At 39.6% G+C, this 25,444-nt stretch overlaps 2 protein-coding genes and 1 long non-coding RNA gene across 6 annotated transcripts in view; 1 reads left to right on the top strand and 2 right to left on the bottom strand.

The window, feature by feature from the left end:
- Ubx (Ultrabithorax) overlaps positions 1–2,551 on the bottom strand; it is a 95,021-nt gene extending 92,470 nt beyond the window's left edge. Inside the window, exon 1 of one of the 4 annotated variants that reach the window (XM_064700398.1) lies at positions 816–2,551. In XM_064700398.1, coding sequence (XP_064556468.1) covers positions 816–1,548 — 733 coding nt within the window. In that variant the 5' untranslated portion in view covers positions 1,549–2,551. Of the gene's footprint in view, positions 1–788 lie in introns of all 4 variants that reach the window. The other 3 variants (XM_064700395.1, XM_064700397.1, XM_064700396.1) reach the window with 3 other exon arrangements.
- A 4,029-nt stretch (positions 2,552–6,580) lies between these two features.
- Positions 6,581–8,863, top strand: LOC135440999 (uncharacterized). The gene is made up of 3 exons (XR_010438382.1): positions 6,581–6,723; positions 7,922–8,290; positions 8,358–8,863. It is a non-coding gene; the product is annotated as an uncharacterized LOC135440999 (long non-coding RNA).
- Positions 8,864–23,812: 14,949 nt separating this feature from the next.
- Positions 23,813–24,637, bottom strand: LOC135440977 (dynein light chain roadblock-type 1). The gene is made up of 2 exons (XM_064700405.1): positions 24,107–24,637; positions 23,813–24,050 (listed from the first exon to the last, which is right to left on the bottom strand). The coding sequence occupies exon 1, from the start codon at positions 24,528–24,530 to the stop codon at positions 24,225–24,227; it is 306 nt and encodes a 101-aa protein (XP_064556475.1). The 5' UTR covers positions 24,531–24,637; the 3' UTR covers positions 23,813–24,050; positions 24,107–24,224.
- Positions 24,638–25,444: the final 807 nt, after the last annotated feature.

Genomic DNA, 25,444 nt, shown 5'->3' with positions numbered 1-25,444 from the left:
ATGCTTTTCTTGAGAATAAATTTTTATTTATTAAAATATTTTAAAGACGGTAAGTGGAGTTTTTAAGGAACATTAGAAATTTTGTATTTGTTCTTCACAGAGTCGAATTTCTTTACAGAGATATATATATATTTTTATATATTACTATATTAGAAAATATATAATATACAGAAATATATTATTTTAAAATGTATATTTTTATATTTTGAAAAATACAAAAAGTATAATTTGAATGTTGAATACAAAAAATGATTTCTTTATTTTCTATATTATGTTTTTTATTTGTTAAACCCCAAATCCAAAAAACTTATAATCGACCGAAAATCTTAAAATTCCCGATTATTTTCAAAAGAAATATAATTGTTGCAAAAACATGTTTTTAGTTCATTTTTATGCAATATTCTTCTAACAAGTTTAAATATTTTTCAAGATATTTTTGTATAAGTTATATAGCTTGCAAATCTGTTTAAACTAAATCAAGTCTATTTAGTTTACTTAAACTGTTTTTCTATAATGGCCAGACAGTGTCAACAGTTGACTTATATTAGTCACAATACTGTTGTTATTAGTGACTGTTTTTCACTTGGCAAGTGGCTGTCTAATGGATCATCACTTGACCAGGTAAACAACTATGAAAACACACATAACAACACATCTGTAGCTGCAACAACAAGAACAACAACAAAGCACTTAACTTGGCTAATAAAAATGAAGCAAACTGAATCGAACTGAAGCTTAAGATATGTTTATGGATCAAGTAGAGAGTTGAGACTGCGCTGGACACTCACTTTTGCTTGGATCTGCTGTGGACTCACCTGCGATTGCCATCCAGGGGTAGAAGGTGTGATTGCTGGCCTGGTGTAAACTGCTGGCGGCCGCTGTTTGAGCCGCCGCAGCGCCCGAGATGGTGCAATTGGCATTCCAGGCTGTGGCCGCGCCCACACCGCCGCCCACGCCGCTGGCTGTATTCTGTGGTACGCCGCCGGCGGTGCCGTTGCCGCCGCCAGCACTGCCGCCGCCGCGATGGCTAACCGGGCTGCCGCCCGATGTGTCCAAATAGCCGCCGACGCGAGAGTCGGGCGTGCAGGCGGATGGGCGAACGGGCATGCCACCGCCGCCCGCATTATTCTGTCCATTTGCAGCATTGGGCGCATTGGAGCCATTTGAGGTGTTGCCAGCGGTGGCACCGCCGCCACCGCCACCTCCGCCCCCGCCATTGGCGCCGCCCGTGTTCCAAATGTCCTTGTAGCCATTGACGGCGTCCGCTTTGATGTTAAGGCAATCCTGTTTGTAGGCACTGCCTGCATCCCCGTAGATCTTGTTGCAGGCAGCCGTGATGCTCGCATCGTACGGCGAGTCCTGTGTGGTGCGCTGCAGATGATGGTTGGCGTACGGAGACATGCCCAGCGATAGCGGGAAGCCTCTGTAGGCGGCCGCCGCTGCGCTGGCCGTCGTCTGATCGTGATGGCCTCCCGTGCCCATTGTCATGCCCGTCGCCTGGTGCGGATGGCCATAGAAGCCTGAGGCCTGCTCAAAGTAGGAGTTCATGTTGTGACTGTTGCTGGCGGTGAGAATTTTGGCGGTTAACTGGCAGCTACAGCAGCTACTAAAAGTAACTGCACGCGGCACACGGCACTCGTATACAAAATTTAACACTCAATTGCGCTCAATTGCACAATGGGCATTGCCTAAGCAATAGTATATAAATAAGTTAATATAATTATTTTTAATTAATCAATATATTTTGGTTCCAAGTTTTCTTTTGTTTTTTTATTTTTTATTATATTTGCAATGTACTTAAGTTTTACAATATTTATTCAATCAATTTGGAATATTTGAAATTATTTGTATTATTTTTTAATTTTTATTGCACTTTTGCCGGCTCGCATCAGTTATAAAATTCTATAAAATATTTGTATGTTTAAATTAGTTGTGTTGCATTAAAGTTTCGTATACTTGATTTTGGTTTCGATTTTTTCCAATTGCACGCGTGTTTAATTCACTTGACACTGGGCACCATATATATAATATTTGTTGGGTGTTAATGAGTAAATATTGATTTGAAGTATTCGAAGTGGCGCCTATTGAATCATTTTGAATTCAATGACTCGTTTAACATTCATAGCGTTATCATTATTGTTATTACGAACTATTATTATTATTATTATTATTACTATTATTATTGCTGTTATTGTTATTATAATTATTATTGTTATTAGCGCTGACCGAAACGACCGACGACGGCGACGAGCGCGCGCTTCACGTTCAACTGACGCTTCAGAAACGCTTCGAAATTGAGATTCAAATTGAAATTCAAATTCAAATTCAGATATTCACTGGCCACTGGACTACAGATACGAAGGCGACTGCGATTTCAGAGCGCGCGGGCCATACAACATTAAAATTGAGCGTACAATGCCAATAACAATAATGCCGCTGATAATGTGGGATAATAAAACAAAGCGCGCGCCTGTTATCCAAACCGTTGCCATCGAACGAATGTGCCACCAAATCGCAGTTGGTTGTGTTTTGACTGAGACTCAACTAAACTCAACTGAATGGCAACGGGCCACAAGCAGCGAACGTCAGCGACGGCAGCGTTTTGCCTGTAGAGCTCCCCCGATACGCAGCAGCAGCAGCAGCAGCAGCGGCGGCAGCAGCAGCGGCAGCAGCAGAAGAAGAAGAAGCAGCCAAAACAGAGAGGCGAAACACCGAACAACCGAATGAATGAGCGAAACTGAAACGGAATGAGCCAAACTCGCTGCGCTCAGCAAGTGATAAGAGCTACTCAAACCAGCGGCTCGCTCACTCTCGCCAGTGAATCCAGTTGCCAGTGACTGCTCGTTGCGTTCATTTGGCAGGTTCGTGCACGTTCATTCGAACATGTTTGAGCGCTGAGCGGAGAATTCATCATTTGCGCGTGTGGAAAATTCGCTCTGCCCGTGGAAATTCATCATGGAGGAGGGCTGATTTTTCTTATAGGCCAGGCGGCGTACGTTTGCACTCAAACGATTTTCGCCACTTTTGCACTCAATTCGACAGACGCTCGACGCTCGCCAGTTGCCAGTTGTCAGTCGCCAGTTGCACGCAACGCGCTGCAGATACAAATCCATATTCAGATACAGATACAATGTTATGCTCGCCATGCCATGAATTTGTCCGTTGCATTTTGTGCGACGTCTTCAAATCGTTGAATATTTTGTAAAAGTGGGTTTTTTTAAATAAGCAAAAGCATATTAATAGTTCTACATATTCATACAAAAATATTTAGAATTGTAAAAATACCCATACTATTTTTAGAAAACTTAGATTTTAGTTTTGTTGTATATTTTTACATTATATACATTTTGAATTCCATTTACCTTCACTCTTGTCTTTGCAAAATATATAACACTAAAGCATTTCTAAATAAATAATAAATTTCTTATTATAATTGGTATGTGTTGATGATATTGAAAATCTAAGGTCTTTTAATAAAATCACTTTTACGCAAGCTTTATACTCAAACTAGAAGAAATTACCCGACATTGCCAGGTTGAAATGAATTATTAATATTATTGTATTGTTTCTGTAGTTCGTGTCAACTTCAAGCAGATATAAAGCATCTCAAATTGCCACCACGACTCTATTAATTAAAATAAAAATTCGATTGTAATTAAAATATCAAAAACTGAGATATTTTACCGGCTATCCATATCGAGCGGTTCTAGCACATCTAAAGGTCCCATTCACCCAATCAACAAACTAAATAAAAACTGTCTAAGGAACTTCCCTTTCCCTTTCCTTCATTTAAATTGCACAAAAGAATAACATTTGTTTTCATTATTTATAAATATTATAACGAGAAACACATTAATTTTAAATTTAAATTTTAAATTAAATAACGTTTTCTTCACATGATTTCGAACGTTCAACATCCCGCTTAATGTGCCGACGCCACTTCGCAAGCAAAGGAAAAATTTGTATTATCATTGGTAACTAACATCAATTCATTTTCCATTTCTTTACTTTTTACAGTTTTCTATTATTGCTTTTTTCCATTGTAAATGAAGCAATAACTCACTACAAAATTTGAAATTTTCATGTCTTCAAAACTAATTTAAAGTTAATCTACTAAATTCTGTATTTAATATTAAGCATCATCTACATAAAAAAAAGCTATCAAAATTGTATTTATATGATTATTAATTTTAGAATAAATCATAGACGTCTATTTAATTTATCAAGCAGTTGTTAGTTGAGATACATCACGCAGTTGAGAGATATCAACTGTAACGTTCATGCAAGTTAATTTTGGTGCTTCTTTCAGCTATGTTAATTATTATTATGTCATCCTTGGCAAATGATTATGTGGATACCTCTCTTATTCGCGATCGACTTCTAAATACATATATATACAGTCAGCTTAAGGCGACTCGTACGTATACGTTATTCGCCTTACATATTTGTTAATTGACTTTCTTTTTCGGATTTTATTCTCCATTTTTAAATGCGAATTTCATAGTTACGGCTAACACTTAAGATTTATTTATTAGGCATTTGCAGCAACAAAACTAAAAAGTATTTTGAATTGCTTTATTATCATTTGCTTTGCGATAGCTTATTCGAGGCGCTTAACAGATAATTAAAATCTCAATACAATAATTTCGATGCATTTTGCGGCTAGCATCGATGCATCTAGAATTTTAATACATTAATAATATAATATTGATGCGTTTTGCTAAATGTCGCTTGACGTCAATATGTTAATGCCCTTCTCTTAAGTATTCGGCATTTAAATGTATCTATATTTCCATATTTGGGATGCGTTATTAATGCGTCTCCAAATTGATGGTAATAAATTCATATGCATAATGCAAAGAGATCGTGGCGTTCGGTTGCGAAACTTTTGCAAATATTTGTCAAAGTTTGCACATTCGCACAAACGGCTCGTAGATTAGAGGCCAAAACCGACGAGCGAACAAACAAAGTTGCTTGCCACAAGTGTTTGCAAAATAAACTTATTATAAGAAGAAATTTACTTTTGTGCCGCCGCCCCCGGCAGCGGGCGCTGGCATTCGTTGCCAAGTCTCTAAAATCAACAACATGCGAAAAGATACAAAAACTTGCACACAGCGCACGGATGTCCACACACACACGCACACACAGACATACACAGGCGCACAGACAGACGGCGACATTTTCCCAAATGTGCGAGGACCAACAACAAACTGCCAAGTAACATGAGCGGAAAGCCAAGCAAAAAGTACAAAAATTACGAAAACCCAAAGCAAACCAAACCAAACGAAACGAAACGAAACGAAACGTAAAGAACGGCAGCCAAAAGTAAAAATCGCAGTCGCAACTGCAAACTAAATATCGTCAGTCGTCCTGGCAGTAGCAGTAGCAGTAGCAGCAGCAGCAGCAGCAGTTGCTGTAGCTACAGGATGAGTGCGAAACGCGGTCGAGCAGGACAGACAGAGAATAGCCTCATAACCATTTGAAGCCATTCGAAGGCGCATAAAAGGATCACAACAATCGCCGAAATGAGCCATAATGAGCTCGTAAAAATTTTGCTACCTAATATACTCAGGAATCTTACGAGTATATTCAAACTTGGTACGTTATGTGGCTGCTGCTGGCTTAGTTGTTGTTGTTGTTGCTGCTGTTGTTGCTGCTGTTGTTGCTGATGTGACTGCTGTCGGGATGCGACTGCTGTTCCCTGTGTGAGCTCCAGTTCAGTGGATGCTGTTGTTGTTCTGCTGGGTCCCTGCTCGGGCGCCAGTTGGTTGCACAATTGGTTATGTAAGCATTATCAGGTCATGATTGTCTTATAAGTTCATCAAAATAAAGAATTCAATTGATGGACTTAAAATCGTTTAGCTGGGATGAAAGTAAAATAAAATAAAATAACAAATATATAACATTTTTTGTCATGACTGATTGACTGTTTGACTGACTTACTGACTGATTGATTAAACCGCAAGCTTTAAGGTTTCCTTGGGATTGACTGACTGACTGACTGATTGATTGAACCGTAAGCTAGCATCTTTGCTTATTAATTGTAAGTGAAAATTACACCCGCAAATGTGGAAAATCAATTAAAAAGGGTTGTATGCAAATTTCTTGTTAGCCATTTATTATTGCGCTTCTATGCGATTCTCATGAATTCAAATAAGACCTTCATTCTCTCGTGCTTTGATTGTAATTGTGAGTTTAAGAAAATTTATTTCCGTTTATAGTCTTAATATCAAATCATGCATTCTATGTTTTCAACTCTCTCTTTCTCTCTCTCTCTCTCTATCTATATATATATATATATATATATACATATATATGTATAAAAGTCTTTCTCCCTCCTATAAATAATATATAATAATGAAGTCTGTGCATTTACAGACATACAAATTTACATATATATTTATACATACAAAATAAATATGGTGTAAATATGGTTGATACACAATATTATTTAAAATCAAATATAACCTGAACTCTTCATAGATGCACAGAGTTTAATGTTTTTCATTTTTTTCACTTGACTTTAAATAAAGGATTTTTTTATTTATTTGGAATAAGATAATATAAATAAATATTTTTGTCTAAATCAAAATTTAGAGTAGTAACAGGCTTACAAAATATTTTTTGAGCAACATTTGTACTTATTGTTTTGCTTATATATTTGCTTTTCATCTTATTTAAACTAAAGCTAATCAATTGGAAGCCAGCGGGAGTCCACTTGTGGTGAGTTTAGAGCCCATTTCACTGGCAATGCATCAAATTCGCCCAATTGTCGGCTCATAAAAATGTCGACGGCGGCCGCTTCAAAGCCAATTGCAACGGTAAAAGTATTGACTTTGAAAACTGAACGATTGTTGGCATAAATCTGTGCAGCGGCGATAACAGCGCCCTTCAAAACATCCAACAGGTGCCGTGTGGGCACACTGGAGCGCCAGCAGCCGAAATTCCGAATCTCTTTATAGACAGACGCACACATAAACAAGGGCGAAGCGATCCAGCGATCGAGTGTTTTGTACTTGCAACAAGCTTTTATTTTATTTATTTAATTTTTTTCTCTTTTTTTTGTAAATAAACCTCCGCACATTTGGCGTTTGATGTTAGGTTGGGCCGTGCAGGGTGGGGGGCAGCAGGGCTGCTCGCCTTTTGATGTTTTGTTTGCGTCGGCAGCGGCGTCAGCTGCCAAATTGCTGCTTTATTAGCTGCGTAAGTGGCAGGCACAGCACAACAAGCCCAACCCTACCCAATCGGCCAGACACAGATGCAGATACATTCAGATACAGATTCAGATTCAGATACAGATATGCGGATGTCGAGACAAGTGCGTTGTCTATGTCTATAAGCTAGACGAAATGGCCGTCTCGATGTATCGAATGCTTGGCAATCAGCGCCGGCGCTCGTTTTGAGCGATTATGGGCCAATTAAACAGTGGGTGGGTGTGGTAATTAAATTAGCTGTCTAAATGCCCCGCGAGCTATGTACTTACACCGAGCGCGAAATGAGCTCGTGCATTAAAATGCCATTCATCATCAGGTGCGGCGCCCAGTTGCAGTAGCATCTGGAAGGTGGTCAGCCAAATTGATCACAATTCTCACATGGGCCGTGCTCAATCTCCCTCTTTTACCCCCTTTATATATATATATCTGTATATAGCTATATCTCCCTTTGCATCTGAGCGGTAGCACTCGTAAATTTCATACGCGGCTACTGTGGACAGGGAGTGGGGCGCATATGGTAATGCGTTCGCTTTGTATGCAAATCCAGCTTTGGAATAGTATCAGAAGAATCGCCAAAGTGCAAAAAGAGAGCTTTGCTTAAAAAAAGACTTTATTGTTTACCTACATTTCCCAACAATATAAAGACTTACTAATAGTATGTATTTATTTATATTTTTTGTTCTTTTCGCTTGGTATATAGTTAAGAGTTGATCAGTTCTATCTTCAATTCAATGAAACCCATCGTGGAAAGTATTCCCCCAGTAGGTTCGAGTTGAAAAAAAGGAGCCCGAAATGAAATCCAGCCAAAAAACAACGCAACTTGTGCGCACTTCCTCTGCAGATTCGCAGGGGTTGTGGAAACGGGAGCATAATGTACGCATGGATTAACCAATTACATTGCAATTTTAATTTGCAGGCGGGCGAAATTTTATTGCGAAATTGCTGGGAGCAAAAATGAAATCAGCGCCGCGGCGAATATGGAATGCATTGATAAGGAAATCCTGAGCGAGGCCCTGTAATGGCAGCGAATGTAACCGGTGCCACAAAACGGGGCACAACAGAGAGTGAATGAGAATGTATGCGGGGAATACGAAATGCAAGCCAACGGATTTAAGTTCTTTATTAACACTTAATAAATCATAGAGCAGCGGGCAGTCGCTTCGGAGGAGCGGGAGCTCCCCACCAGCTCGTCTCCATCTGGCTTCGATTGATGCGGACGAAGGGAAGTGGCGGCCATAAAAACAAGCACCAATGCCGCAGCCAGCAGTTCCATAGCCAGTGCTGTAAATGTTTGTCCATTCATCCATTCATCCATTCATCCATTTGTCCAACTGTTCAGCTGTCCGGCACTATCTGCCACAGTGCGACAGTGTCAAGCATAAATCCTCATCATAATTCAAAGCATTGATCATCGCTGCAACCCGCACAGTCCGCAAGCCCCGCACCCGCCGCAAAAAAAAATGACAAATTGTTTGGCGCTCGATTGGCGCAGGAATTGGACGCCACATCGACGTCGCCGGATTGGAGCTGGTGCAGCCGCATGTGGCGCCTGCGATTTGCACGTGCATCGCCTACTGCTGGCCACTTGCAACGTGCCACGTTGTGTGTGTGTGTGTTGTTGCAGGCAGCACAATAAAATACTCGTAAAATGCAGCGGCCCACAAAAGGTGGGTGAAAAATTTCCTCTTTCATTTTTAAATGAAAGTTTATTATTGTTTTTGTTTTTATTGTTGGTGCTGTTGTTGTAGTTGTTGTTGTTGTTGTTGTTGTTGCTGCTTTTGTGTGACAAGATAAGGTAAAAGTCATAAAATTTTATTATGTATTTATGCATTAAACATTCTACATTATGAATTTAATACGGAATTATAAATATTTGCGGATTTAAACTTAACGCCGATTTGTGTGTGAATACCAAAGCCCCTTCTCCACGACCCCTACAAAATATCCCAGAATAGCGGATGGCTGTAAAGTTGAACATTATCATATCTCCTTTAAACTATTTGTCGACTTTTGAGCCCATAAAATACTACAATAGTAAACGGCATATTTGATATTAAGGTAAATTATATTTCAAGTGTTTTTCCGAACATTTTTTAATTTAAATTTTATTCAATTTTGTAATAACTCAAAGAAGAGTGACATGATTTTAAACATTAAATAAAGTAAGCTAAATTTAAATAATAATTTTTTCCGAAAATCTGAAAATTTATATACTGTTCAATTGTTTTATACCGGAAGGTAGTGTCCTTCGGCCTGTTTTTCAGTACCTGGGCCATGTTCATGTTAACAAAAATGAAAACACGATATATAAAAACATTTTCTCCCTAATTATGTTTTTTCTTAATTGCTTCTTAAATATTACCGCATCCCATAGCTATAGATAATATACTTGAATATTTTGTAAAATAGGAAACACAAGTTATATCTTTATCGCCATAAATATTTATTTTATTTTTATTAATTTTTTAGTGTTGTGTCAATACTAATAATAAATACTACAAGGGGTAATATTTTTTTTTATTTATATGGTTAAAGAATTTTTGTTTATTTTTTGAATAAAACATTGTCAACCTACTCTAATGTGAATATATTAAAATATGTTTTTCCTATGATTTATGCTCTGTGAATATTTTCGTAAGTGTTGTTTGTAGTTTGCAAAAAAGCAAATAAAAGAAAATAAATATTTATGTATACTTATGCACAGATAGAAATTTAGCATTCTGAAGGTGCTGTTAGTTAAATGTAGCTGTTTGCGAACTGGGCATAGGCATTTTTCTTCATTAAGCAGTGGAAAATCAATAAACGGAGGGGCCGGCATGCCATGCAGGTCCAAGAGGAAGACTAAGCCGTAGACGTGGAGCAGGACAGGGACGCGACTGGAGACGGAGACGGAGTGGAGACGGGCAAGACATACAAATTTTCCAATTAAGCAAAACACGTTTTCTAACGATTATTTTATGCAATCGAAACGAAGAAACGAAGCCAATTAAGACTATCAACGATTCAACGATTCAACGGCGAATGCGACTCTGCATCGCAAATAAATCGTGTGGGGTATGGCACGGAATGGCCACGATGGAGGGGCTTAGGGGGGCACGGGACAATTTGATGAATTAATGAATAAGTTGACGTGCCACCGACCGCCGAGCGATCGACTGTCAATGGATGTGCAACAATTGGGCGTGCATTCGTTAGGAGCTAGGAGCCGGAGAGTTAGAAGCCCGTTTGCCACCAACGTTGGGGCAATGTAATTGCCAACCTGCATGAATCAGCGTGGGCGTGCGGCGAAACGGGGCGTGTCCAGGCAGGAGCAAGCCCAACAGGCAGCCAAGTCGTACAGTCCCCAGTTGCCCGCAAGGTAAGTGCCACGCGCTTGCTTGCCCCCAGTTGCGGCTGCCTCGCTGATTTCTTGACGAGCTGCATCGTTTAAAATATTTGCCAGAGATTGCATGCAAGCGATACGAGTCTCGAGTTTGGCCCAACAATTGTTCAGCGCTATTTTCATGTTTATGCCCAGCATTTCCACATTTCAAATTTGCACACAAAGTGGCAATTTGGCCCAAAACCGTTGCGAGCGCCTTTTATGGCCCGCAGTCAGACTCGCAGTTCCAGTTGCAGTTGCAGTTGTTACTGGAGTTTGAGTCGCAGCAGAAGCTAGCTGCAGCTGCGACTGGCTAAGCGAGCGGCAGAGTGTGGGTTGCAGCTGGCAGCGCGTAATTGAATTGAAGCGTTCTTCGCGTTTCTTCAAATGAACGTCAATTAAAAATGCATCATAAACGCCCCCAGCGCCATTTCATAAACGCTGCCTTAATTTATGCTCTCAACTGCTGCTCCGGTGAGCTGCTCGCTCCATCATCGCCATCGCGGCCATAAAGCAAACCAGAACCACAGACAGCCCCAACAACTAACAGTGCCAGTACCAGTCGCCAATCCGAGCCAGTTAATTGCTGCATGTTGGACTTGTGGCAACTCAGTTGCTGCACTTAAAAAATGATTGCCAGTTGGACTGATAGATGACTATCAAAGCCAATTCTTGATTAACTATGGCAAATTAATTAAAACTGAATAATAAAATTAAATGTATATAATAACAAGAATCTCTTTTAACCTAGCTTAATTGTGCAAAGTTCAATTTTGATTTAAGTCTGTTGGAATACTGGCAGTCTCATCTATATATGATCTATTGAATGGACAAGAAAAACAATAGTCTAGCGGCTAAATGGCTAGTTATTTAAAAACAACAATAAAATAAATAGATGCCATCTACAAGTCAATAAGACAATTATGTTGACAAGGCTAACAATAATAAAACTATCTTTGCCAACAAAAATAAATTTATTTATCGCCAAAGCATATTTAATGCCCACATCCCATCTTAGGGCATAGCGATTTATGGAACTATTTATATGTTTAGTCAGCAAAAAGATAAAAGCAGCTTTTAGTTGATAGTTAGGTTAAATAGGTGTACAAATAAAATTTAGTTTAGTTTCTGTAATTAAAAAATGTATTAAGTAATTCAATAGTTAGCAATAATATAAAGTTGAAATTAATCTAAGCTCAACCCTTTACCTTGACAGAATTGATGATTTTTGAAGACAAGTTCTAAACTAAAGCGCCTTTTAGACTGCCAACTCTCATAACTTAGTCAAAACGCTGCTTTTTTAAGCCAAACACATTCTAGATATAAAAGCCTCTATTGACATCTAAATATTCCCAGCATTAAAAGTATATAAAGGTAAGCCCGATTGATAAATCAATTCTCACAGCTCGGCTATCATTGAAATGTCTTAATTAGAAAGTTTTCAAGTGCTGGCAACGACAGCGGGAGGTGTAAGTGCTGAGACGGGAAACTACCCTTTGGGCCAATGGGGGCGCAGGCGGGGTCTAGGCTGACTGGGCTGCAGTCATCATCATCGGCGCCTTGGCGTGCTTGTGTGCAAAGCAGTCATAAAAATTACAATAAACAATCATCATCGCGATCCGTTTACACCCACTTTGCACGTTTTCGCAAGCGCCGGCCATGGAAAGTGAAAAAGGATTTCAGTTTGTGCCACTTCCCACTCGCCAGCTCATGGCGGCGGCTAAAACAAAGCCAATGCCAGGTAACCAGGTGGGCGGACACGGCTAACCAGCTGGCTAACAAGTAGGCAAAACCGTGAGCTATCGCAGTCAACGAAAAATGCTCAATTAGCCGGGCTAAAGGACTCAGCGCCATTTGGCTGGATTTGATGAGCAGGCGCCCGAATAGGCACTCAGGGTCGAATGCAAATGCTGCCAATTGCTTGACGAACGAGTCCAAGGGTTCATTCGCAGGGCAGGATTGTGTAGGTAAGTCTAACTGTAACGAATGTCTTCATTCCATGTCCGACTGTTGCTCTCCCGCTTCCGCTGCCTCTGCCTCACCCTCTCCCTGTGCCCATTCAGCCAGCGGCGGCTCTTTTGTCTGGCCATTACCATTTTGCATAAGAAGGCGGCTAGTTTCGTTTCACCTCTCCGTTTGGTGTTTGGACTCAAACTGCAATTGATTCTTGACCTCGTAATGAGCCGTTTGCGGCTGCGCCGGCACTGTTGAGCCACTTTGTGGTTTTTGGGATTAAGTCATCATCTGCGCGGGTTTTCGAGTCGACCAAAATATTGTTTGCCTTTATTGTGGTCGCGTTAAAGGTGAAGTGATAAATTGTGTTTGCATTTTAAGCGGTTAAGTCGAGTTGAGTTTAACAATCAAATTTATACATCATTTTAATAATTTGTAATTTTATTTAAATTAGTTTTAAATATTTACAGTGCATTTAACCAATGTTCAATCTAATAATTTAAAAATAATTATTTACTGATCTGAAACATTTGAAGCTTTTGTATTGTAGTAAATTAAAAATTTAATGTATGGTTAAAATTTGATAAGCAGAATTAATTATACAAACATTTTATAACTTTTGATACTCAACAATAATCTGTTTTGCGTACGTTCCATAGCTCATTTCAAATATTCTATGGATTAACGGATTACTTGAAGCATAAGATAAATTTAAAATCTCTGAACTTATTTAAGAGAAAACCTCGGCAGCAACCTGTTGTTGTGTCGCCCAGTGCCCGGTCGCACTCTCAGCATATTCGAAATGAAACCATTTAAATTGTCGTAAAAATAAATTTTATTAGGTTTGCCCACTTTGTGTGGTCGTAAAAAGAAATACCGGCAGCCGACAATTAAATGCCAAGCAGAATAGAACAAGCCAAAATGGCATTTTAACAACTATATAAACAAATTGCGGTTAATACCAGCGCCAGGCCCAAATTTTATGTTCTTTTTACGACTTGACGCCACTTAAGCAAACGCGCTCCCGAATCCGCTCGCCACTCGTCGCCAGGCGCTCAGCTCAACAATCACTCAAAGCGGCCGACGATCCTTCAGCATCCTGCACGGGGGTTGGAGTGTCCTGCGAGCTGAGGCTGTGCCTGAGCCTGAGCCAGAACCTGATCCTGGTATTTGAGTGCAGTTGCGGGTCGTGCGTTCATTTGCTTTTGCACTCGAGTGAGTTGTTTGGCCCGGGCTATGGGTTTTACGACTTTTTTACGATCTGTTAGTGTGACATGATGACAATCAATATAAAAGACATAAAACCCAAGTTCCGTGACGTATGCCATAATTATTTTGATACCCCTCAAACTCTCATCTCAGCGGAGGCTGCGATTGCGACTGCGACCGCGACAGCGAATGCGACTGCTTGTATCCATCAGATACTTTTTTTCATAGACATCGTTACTTTTATGAGGTGGCTCGGATGTTGCCGCCGTTAGTTTGATGTTGATGATGTTTGAGGAAACGGTGGTAAAATTTTATTCGAATGCATTTGCTTCTCCTGCTGCCCATGTCGGCTGCATATGGGCTTTTTATGGCATTTTAACGATTTGTTTTGACTGCGGATTTGGCCAGCATCTTGATGAGCTATGCCTGCTATGCCACAGCTCGTTGCCGCTCTGATTTACAGCCTGGGAACAGCTTCTATTGCCCTGTAATAAAAAAGAAACATATACGTTAGTAATCTCTTCAAGTGACAAGCTATACTGCACTAATTCTTCTAGTCTCGTTTGGTTATTTATTTAAAAATATAAACTTGTTCAAAATACATTTGTTATACAACTGCAAAGTTCTTGCATTCTACGAATATTTTTTGAAATAATTCAACGCTCGCACTACGCTCATCTCGGTTCAGTTTTCAAGATGGCAGCTCTTTGAGGTCGGATGCTTGAATTGAACCATATGTGGAACGCCTGCACTTGGACCCGTTTTGAGCTCGGGTTCTTAAGTGCCTGCGCAATATGCGGTCACATTAAATCATCTGCTTGTAGTATATCATGTTGGCTCCGAAATGGAGAAAGAGTAGCAGCCATATGCACAAGTACAGGCCTGACAAATATACTAGTATATGCTCATACGCACATACATATGTACTATGGCAATGAAGTCATCGCCATCCAATGAGAGCAATAAATGCGATGCGCATTTGCCTCTGACGAACGATGTGCAGCTCGAGAATTTTAATTAATGCCTCGCTCAATTCTCGCTGGTTGAATATCTAAGGTATTTATTGGAAATGCTAGAATAATAAAGACCTTTAATCATATTTAAAAGATTAAATATTAAAAGGAAAAACAATAAATATGCACTTTTGTCTTTCTTGAATGGGTAATTAAACTAAATAAATTGTAAGCTTACTTTTATTTTTAAAAAATTTTAAATTAAATACTTTAATACTTTGTACTTATTTAATATAATTAAATAGCATTTTTATTAGTATTCACAAAAGGCGCCTTTCACAATTTAGATCAGATATTTAATTGAATTAATATATTTTTCTCATAAAATTATTTTCCAACCATTTATTTACTCCAAAAAGGTCAAATAAATGCAATATTTGTATAATTTTTACTATTATAAATTTGTTAAATAAAGCATGCTCTTTAAATGTTCACCTCTTAACAGTTTTTACACTCAACAAAACAATCGCTAACAAATTCAGGCGCCTCTTGCCGACAGCCACACAAATACAAACACAAATAATTCTTTATTCGGTTTGTATTTTGAAAAATAAATCAAAATCTTTCAGATTTGGCAATGCAAAACCGTCAGAGCAGGAGACACAACATGAGCATCAATGCGGCCCAAATCATATGAGGCAAAAGAGAAAGTTGTTGGCCTTTTGTTTGCCATTCGCCAGTGGTTTTGTTATCAGATGCTCGAGGGCGCGATCACCGCAGCACCAGAAACAGGAACAGCAGCCCCGTGACAGAGCCAAGCCGCATCCCAATTCCAATCGCAGTTGCGCATTACCTACAGAGGAACAGCACCGGCTACGGGGCTGCTGGTGGGTAAAAAGGCAATTCGGCAATTTTACAGGCATTTACAATTCCACCGTGTAACGAGCGAGGACCAGAGAAGGCGATCGGCATGAAACCGTCGCATTTTGGGCTAGTGAAACATATTTTTATGATTTATTACCGCCGGCAATAATCGAACGGCCGCCGAGGACAATGCCATGCACGTCTAGCCGTATGTGTATGTGTGTGTGTGCGTATGTCCTTTATGCCAGTACCAGAGATATGGCTGGGCAACTGCCAGATAACAAGCCTCAGCCGGGAGTCAAAACAAATCTCTCTGGGCTCTAAGGTTAGCTAAAAAGTCTTTCGCCTTGAGCATTTTTTATGCTCGTAACTTCGAGGACATGTTGAAAGGCAGCTTCATTCTGTATCTAGTGTTGTCTGCAGTTCTGCTTGTTTCCATTTTGTTTTCATTTTTTATGACACATTTTTATGATTTATGAATTAGTTTGGTTTTTGGTCGGGACATTTTAACGCCGATCGTTTTGTTGTTCTTTTTGTTGGGAAAGCGGCCTTCAAAACGCTGGGAGGGCCTGTTCTTAAGAACGTTTAGCAGCCCAACTTGGCATTATGATCAGCCCTAACAGGCCTTGTTTATAATTGTCTTCGAGAAATTAGGCGTTCTGATGTGACTTACGAAAAATTGTAATTAGGCTAGTGTCGGAAAATGGAAAATGTAAAAAGTCACCGCGCCGCAAGCTGGAAAGTAATCTGGAACAAGCCAGAATAATTATGAGGCAATACAGAAGAGAATATGAGTCCCTGGACGGATTCTTAGCTATTGCTTGAATTAAGATAAAATCATAATTAGATAAGAATTACAAAGTTTATTTTATATGAAGAACATCAACAACACAATCATATAAGTATGCTTGGCAAGCCTGAAGGGCTGTGAGCGTCGGACTAAGATGCGAGAAATCGCCTGTTCAAATTTTGCTGAAATGAAAATATTTAAATAATAATAATTTAAATATTTCTTTTGTTGTGTCAACTACAATGGGTTCATATGTATCCTATTGTGTTCTACAAATACATATATATATATATTTTATTTATTTATTTAATTTTTCGATATTAAAGTTCTTATTGAAAGCTTTCTTGCAATTATGAAGTAGGCAAGTCGACATGTTCTCATCGGCAATAGCGTCTCTATGCTGGAAATCTTCAGTGTTTACATTGCGAAAACAATTGAAATCATAACAATAAAATCAAATTCGAAATTTGTGAGTTCGCGAACGGGCCACCACAACGGGCAACATGGAAACTTGGCAATGGGCAATCGGCAACCAGTTGCGTCAGAGCCACAGCAGCAGCAGCCGCAGCAGCAGCAGGAGCAGGAGAATGAGCCGTGGCAGCAGTTAGGAGAGAGTTGGCTATGTGAGAAAATGCTTTGCACAAGCCAAAAACCAAAAGTATAAAGGTAAATGGGTGAAATGCTTAAGAAAATCAACTCAACGAGCAGCCAGAATGGCAGAACAACAGAGCGGCAATTCGAGTGCGGCAACTGCTGCAAAGACAGTGCAAACGAAATGGCCATAAACTTAAGCCAAACGGCTGCGAGGAGCTGAGGTACTGAGGATGGCGGGTTGCCTGGCTGGCTGTCAGGAGGCAGACCCGACCAACCAGTTCGACAACGCGAACTCCGAACTTAATCGAAACATCAAAGGAGTCCAGCACAGCCAAGAAGAAAAGCAGAAACAGTTCGGGACAAACAACAACCAGAAACTTATTAAAAACAACAAGTGCAGCGCAGCTTGGGAGCAACAAGCTTGAGGGAGCTCCAAGAGAGAGGGAGGGGGGGTTTGCTTAGAGGAAGGCAGCTCAGTGGGTGCATTGGCTACGAGCTGCTTGTGCAGTGGCAGCACGTCCCAGTCCCAGTGCCAGTGCCCGTCTCAGTCTCAGTCTTGTTCCCAGTTCCAGCACCCGGGTAACAGTCGGACATCGCTGCACTGAGCGAAACGAGAATATCAGTTAATGCCAGCTGAGAATCAGCAGCAGCACTCAAAATGGGCACTTTCGGTCGCAATAACCACGACATTTACGATTATTTTACTGCCACTAAAAATCAAAAGTGTAATTTACGGAACCAAAGCAAAACGAACTGAGGCACAGAGCTGACACACAAACTGAGACAAAAACACAATGCCGAGTAGAAAGAGACAGAGGAATAGAGTAAGACGACACTTATCCAACTGCAAGGGGGAACCACTAGAAACTGTATCGATGCAGCTTTGATGGTCCGAGCTGCTTGGACTGCGGGTGTTGGTTCTGGTTCAGGCGTCAGATGGAGTTAACTAACAATGGTAACAAATGGATGACCAAACGATTAGAAAAGCAGCTGATAAAGATATTTGATATGGAGTCTCTCCGAGGATCTGATCTATGGTGCTATCCTAATGTAGAGCTATCTTCCACGTCCAATTAGACAAAGCCTCGATCCTCAACGATTTTCCGCACAATATCATGTATTCTATGAGCTAGAGCTAAGGTTCATTTGCGTTCTACATGCTACAACAAAGTTTTTATAATTCTTTAATTTATTTAAATTAAATTAAATTAAATAAATATATATATACTAGCGGGTATAACCCGGCCTTGCCCGTGGAACGTATGTTAAAAATCAACGTTCTCAAAAAGTTTTGAAAATGATTTTGAAACTTATCAGACGGTAGACAAACAATTTTCATAGAAACGTTTTCCGCCAAGTTACCACTGTTACGGGTGGAATTTCCCAAATCGCTAAAATTCGTATTTATTAAGTTCTTATGTAGAGCTTTGAAAATAAGTTTGAAGCAAATCGGACACAACTTAAAACTTTGCACAAAAAATCTTTGAGTCGCATTCCACCCGAAAAAGTTTGGATTCTGCGAAAAGAGTGAAACACGTCTCAAATGATTTTTCTTATAGATCTTTGGAAACGAATTTGAACACAAAACGTCATCCACCAAATCTTTGACCACCATTTCCACCAAGGAGGAACAGATTTTTCGAAAAGTGTGAAACACCCCTCAAATGAATTTGAACAAAGATCTTTGAAAATAAGTTTGGGGCCGATCGGATCGTAAACAAAAAACTTTCATACAACCGTTTTCCGCCAAGTTACCACTGTTACGGGTGGAATTTCCCAAATCGCTAAAATAAGTATTTATTAAGTTCTTATTGAGAGCTTTGAAAATAAGTTTGAAGCAAATCGGACACAACTTAAAACTTTGCACAAAAAATCTTTAAATCGCATTCCCCACGAAGAAGTTTGAATTCTGCGAAAGTGTGAAACACGTCTCAAATGATTTTTCTAATAGATCTCTGGAAATGAATTTGAGTGCGAAACGTCACCCACCAAATCTTTGACCTCCATTTCCACCAAGGAGGAATGGATTTTTCAAAAAGTGTGAAACACCCCTTAAATGAATTTAAACATAGATCTTTAAATATGTTACATACAAACGTTTTTCGCGATTTTTCCACACTTGCGAGTGGAATTTCCCGAAACCCCGTCTTAACGTGCACATACATCACATAAAGTAACCACAGTGAAAATTTCAGCTTCCTAGCTCTTACGGTTTGGGCTGTGCGTTGATCCCCAATCAGTCAGTCAGTCTGTCAGTCAGTCAGTCAGTCAGTCAGTCAGTCAGTCAGTCAGGACAAACAGTTTTATATATAGAGATATAAGAGACCTTGAGACAGCCAAATCGAAAATCTTATGTATATATAGGATATAGTTACAAACGGATGAATAACTTTTAAAAATGGTGCTATCTTTCTGCTAAGTATACTATGCCCATAAACTAGCCTGGGATTCAAACCTGGATTTTTGTTCTTCAACTTTAAAACTATTAAAAGAGTAATTAACAAAATATTCAATTCATAGGCTCTTCTACAATCCCTATAAATAATTTATAAAAAACGTTAAGAGAATAATGTTCCAATAATCCCAATTGTTTAATTCTCTTGTAAAAGAATACTCACCATATCAAAAATATATCCATAGATGATAAAATGTTTTAATATAATTATGCATTTTTTATTAAAGTTCATTTTAGGAAAATATTATGTTCTACACATTTAATAAATGTTAATTATTTATATTTAATTTTATAAAATATTATTTTCTGCCATGATGCCACTACAAATATGGCAGGGCGAGAGGGCGGCACATTGTCCAGCAAACCAGTTGGCTGTGGCTCAAACGACTGCACCGCCATGTCGTGCTCCTCGCGTGCAGCGCATTTTGTGGACAGCGCCGGCAGCAAAATGAAAAGCTGAACTGCAAGTATATGCCAAGTGAAGCGCAAATGGCTGGAAAGGTCTCTGTCTCAGTCTCAGTCTCAGTTTTAGTTAACGTATTCAGTTTTGCCTTTTTGCAGTTGTTGGTTGCCAGCAGCAGGCGCAAGGCACCAGGCACCAGGCAGCAAGCTTCGCACATGTGCGTCCAGCACTCAGGCCCTGCATCGCCCACTTCACCTGATTGCGATTGGGCCCCATCAAACTGTAACTGCAAGCGCAACGCGTTGAAAGATGATTTTCATGTTTTTCCTCGCCAACTGCCCTCGACCCGTGGGCCATGCCAACACGTTGGCCTGTTTCGCCTCAATGGACTCAATGGCTCCTAACGATGCCCGATGCAATCTTGTTGTCTTAACCGCGTTTACTGACATCTTGATGTTTCGATTGTCTCGATTTTGAATGAAATGCTTCGCGTTGCATCACCCGCTCTTCAGTTTAATGCGCTATTCCGCATATTGTGACAAGCGGATGAAATTGAATTGCAATCTTTGATTGGCCACATGCTGTACCCTGTGTGTCCTCCCTTAACAAGTTGTTGGATTAACGGTGCTTCATTTTATTAGCTCATCGTCGATCAAATCAATTTAAATTTAAGCCACTTTTCCTTATTACACTTGGAGTATATTGAGCTGACTGCTACCAGTTTTAAATAATTGATTTTCAACTTCTGGCAAAGGGGAAATCCGAATGGAAGGCAATGTAACCTTTGTCTTTTTATATCCTGATAAGGTTTTTATGCTTTTATGAAAATGTGTGTGAAAGGCGGAAGGAAGCATCTCCGGAACGCGTCGATCTCGAAATCTATAGAAGCCTGGGGCAAAGGGAAGAAGAAGCACTAGCGAGCAAAAATTTAATGCTCAGCTAACCGAGCAGTCCGGACTATAACACCTTTACTTGTTTTTTTCTTCGCGCTCTGCGCTACTGCAGGCTGCAAGTGCAAAGGTCAACCTTGAAGAGTGGCTTGGTAAGAAATCTTTATCTCATAATCTTCAGAAAATTAACTTTAATTAGCATGTACATAATGAGATTCTGTAAACAACAAGCCAGAAAACAGAAGAACCCACTAAAGTTGTTGTACAATATGGACTGCATGTGGGATATACATAAGTAAAATGTGATCTAAACCGAGAGGCATACCATTAATTGATTTTGATATTCCTACCCATATAGCATTAGTTACTGCTCAGCCTTTAAAAAAACATGGGACAATCTAAATAATATATACTTTATTTGGAATTTCTTACCAAGTCTTTTACCCCAAATACTTAAAGTAAATAACAGGTAAATATTCTGAAAGAAGGGTTTTATACATATATGAGAAATATATTCTTATAGTATATGCTACCGGGCCATTTAACATATGTGGAAAGAAGAATCTCTGTTAGTTTGCAGAACAACTCCAAAGGAGTAACAATGGCAGTCAAACTGCGCAGTGCAGTGACTGCAAAACCAACATTGACATAGGCGCACAACGACCAATAGATGGCGCATGCAATATGCTGCTGCCATCTATTGCATGACAGCTGCAACTGCTGAAAATTGTATATATGTTCTTTTGGGAAGGGAAGCAATGCATGATGTGTATATTCCAATTGTGTGTTTTATATATTTGCACCTTCAGTCTTTTTGTGTTAATATTTACGTATATTATTAACTTTTTCGCTGATATTTTTATTTGTATTGATTTCTTTTGATTGTGACTTCTGCTTGCCATCACTCTTGTTTGTATGTCTGTTAGTTCAATAATGGTCATTCACTTTTTGGTTTTATTTATAAATTTAAAGTTTTTAATTCTTTTTATCTTTTTGTCTTTTTTTCAACTATTTTTATACTCATTGAGTTGTTTTATTATTGAGGCTAGTGTAGTGTTTTTACTGCTTCACCTCGCTTGTCCGTCCGTCCGTCCGTCCGTCCGTCCGTTCGACTGTTTATAAAGCAACAAAATGTCTGTAGGGCCTCCACCGCAGGTCGTGGACGACGACTGCGCCGTTGCGAGTCTCAACTGAAAATGTTTGGTGGTTGAACAAGTCAGAAAAAATTGAACATTTCATCGGAACGGGTTCGGGTAGGGGTGCACTGAGCGAAACCGGTCGGATTGCTCAGCTGTGACGCATAGGAAGTTTATATATATATTTATTTTTAAAGATATCAGTTGCTACAATAAGTAAACAATTGCTAAAGGAGCTCAAATTTGGAGAAACTAGAAAGTACTTAAACTTCTAATATAATTTTAATTGTTTTGATTCATAGCATGTTTTCCTCTGTGTAGGGGCAGGGGCAGAGCCAGCGCCAGCCAAAATGGGCTTGGCCTGCGCATTTGAGTGAGAGGATTTCTGCTGCTCATTTAGCTCTGTCTCAGTCTCTAAGTCTATGTCTGTCGCTCACCTTGTCTGGGTTCCTCTCTATATTTAGCAGTTGCTTCTTGTGGCACTCACTTAAATCCCATTTCTATGGCTTTTCGACGTTTGAATTAACTTAATTGATTTCTGGCAGGCTCGTGAATGCAGCAGCTCTCATTTGTTTTGTGAAATTTTATTTATAGTAAGTGTATAGACCAGAAAATATTATGGGATTTTCTGGAAAACCTAGGAGCTAGCTATTAGGTTAATTTTTAAGCTATGACTTTAGTGATTTTATAGCGAATGCTTGTGATTTTAGTTTAAAAAAATGACTGAAATTTATTTACAAGTTAATTTATAAATATATGTATATATTATACAAAATAATGGAATTCATACAAAGGGATTAATATAATATTAAGTTTTCTTTAATTTACTGTACAGATATAATCAGCAATAATATTAATATTTTTTGTTGTTCTTCGGGAAATTGTCTAACATAAATACAATTCAAAGTGTCTGCACATAGCTGTATAGCAGCTGAGGTGTAGGTCTGCGGCCCTTCCTCATAAGTACGATACGCTTAATATATGTATGTACATATATGAATCGTGTTTGTGTGTTGTTGGATTCCATGTTGCAGTGGCACTTCTGGGTTTGTCACACAACTTAATTAAATTCATAGAGCAGCTCGCACTGTGCTGAAAACTGAATGCATGTGGCGGGGACACGCCCCGGGGGACGCTAGAGGGACGGAAGGGGATTCTCGAGTCAAGGATATGTGTGAGCCATTATCCTGCAAGCTTGAAATTCAAGTTGAGCAGAGAAAAACGTTTTATTTGAATATAATTCCGAGTGTTTCTAATTTCTATATGAATTATGAATGCCCGCCGAAACCTTTGTGCCCCCCACAAAGGAGTTCCACAGACGAGTTCTTGAAATGAAGTCGTCAGAAATGGTCCATGGATTAATTGAATTTCACGCTGCATAAAATGAAGTGCGCTCTTCTGGACGGGCAGGATGAGCCCGACCTTGCCACCAAGGCAGAGTTCACAATAGATAGGGAGAGACCGAGACGAAAACCCAGTTATATTCAAGGAAGTTTTGCAGTTATATTTCTGTATAAATTTTTATTTATTTCTTTATCATGTATGTACCACAAAACGGCCCAAGACAATGGACAACTGCTTCGAGATAGCAATGGCAGAAAAGGAATGGACGAACAGCTATGGGAATGGGTTTGGAAATGGAAAATGGATAAGTACAAAGCGCACCCCAGGAGCGTCTTCATCTGCCCCTGCGTCGTGGTGATTATGGCGTTGCCGAGTCCCGGCGTAAAAAAAGGCCAGATAAGTTATTGTAACGAGCGAGCAACCCCTGCAAGGGCCTAGGGCTGTAAAAATAGGACAAGTTCACGCACACACACACACAAATATATGTATATACACACACACACACAGAGTGTGGAGGGTGCGCCGTTAAAATGAGTTACGAGCTCTGCCATTTTAAATTAAAATAGCAGGCAGCATCCATTGCGGCAGGCAAGATGGAAATGGCAAAGAAAAATGAAAAAAGGTCAAAGGCCGTTTCAACCCCAAGTTTGTCTACAAAATGGTCATGTTGACAGAAGTAAATCTTTTGAATTATCGCATTAGAAGGCCGCATTCTCATGGATAAATTTCGTGCCCGCTGCCCAATGAAGCCATGCCATAAATAATGCCAATGTCACTTGGGTATTATAAAGGATTTTCGGTCTGCATATCGTATTCTATCTTATTCGTATTGTTGATTCAGGCATTCTTTTCCGATTCATCCGGGGTTCAAGTTCAACAGAACACTGTAAAAATAATAAACTCAATAAATACGAGGAGACAAAAATATTTCTATATAAACATATTTTTTGATTTAAAATTTAATTCACTGGACACCAGCACACACAAACACTTAAACTCGGCATTAAACATCGAGAGCAAGCAACAAATTCAAATGCAAAACATCGATCTTTTTCTTTTTACTGCAACACGGTAATAGTAAACAGATCTTCTGGTGCGACGAGATATTCAAATTTGCGTGTTTGCACACGCAGATAGCAGAGCTTGTTTGTCGGATCCAGATCCCGGATGGCGCTCTGCACGATGCCGACCAAAATGCCATTCATGTGCTTCACAATGCCCTGGGCACTGGTATTATCGAAAGAGGTGGCCGCCACATTGCCGGTGGTATTATCAGAGACCACATAGCCCAGTGTATTCTCAGCTGTAATGCGATCCGTGTTGGCAGCGTGTCTGTGAATTACATCCTCCAGCGCGCGATTCATTGTGGCTCAGCTTATTTACCAGATTTTAGAAAATTTTTATTGATATTATAAATATTCAAAAATATTGTTGCCTATGTTTTCAATGTGAGATTTGTTGTTTAACTGAAACCTAGAAATTTGGCTTATCATAGCTGGGTAGAGATTTTAAAAGGTTACTTAGTTTTATTCTATTATTAATTCTTCAATCAAGACGCCATTCGTTTTATATTCTTATTCTTATATTCTTATTCTTACAAAATTTTTAAGGAACTCCTCAATATGATATATGGTGCAATCCTACTGCATTTTATACAAGAAACGTTTTGCCATTCATAAGGTATATCTGATTATCTCACAAATATTATGAGAAAATTCCATTTATCTATCTTGAATTTTATTATGCATAAATGCCATTGAACTTGTCTGGGCTGCTCTGAGGTCAGTTCAAATTACTCCACTGAATTGATATGAACGTTGGATCGCGGCGGCTCAAGTGGTCGCATGGTTGCCACTGTTGTTGCTGTTGAGACCGCGCCCCCAATCTCTTTGTGTAGCCCACAGGCCGCCTCATCAAGCGGTTCTCATTTCATTTTCATGCGCATTTAATGGCGTCTGTTATTGACTTTTAACTAGATTTCCACTTCAGCCCGCCCGTCGACTCCATTGCGCTTTTTAATGTACTTTTATTTTTAGACGATGGCACGGTCCGAGTTCCGAGTGCCTCGCCTCCCGCCTCCCGTTCCACCCGTGTCGCCGCTCATCAGCAGCTAATTGAGTTTTTGACTTTGAACCGCATTTCTCTGCTGGCGATTGGCCCAGGTCATTGACTTGCCAAGAAGCGGCTTTAATTGCGATTAGCTTAAAGAAATCCACAAGCAGCCAGCATAAATCAAATGCCTCAAGTCGCAAATAGCCATATTTAGCTAGTTCTCGGT

This window comes from Drosophila montana, unplaced genomic scaffold (genome assembly GCF_035044405.1).
Source record: "Drosophila montana isolate Dmon_TW-CO22-7 unplaced genomic scaffold, ASM3504440v1 contig_1761_1, whole genome shotgun sequence".
Classification (NCBI taxonomy): Eukaryota; Metazoa; Arthropoda; class Insecta; order Diptera; family Drosophilidae; genus Drosophila; species Drosophila montana.
This window is presented reverse-complemented; position numbering and strand designations above follow the sequence as displayed.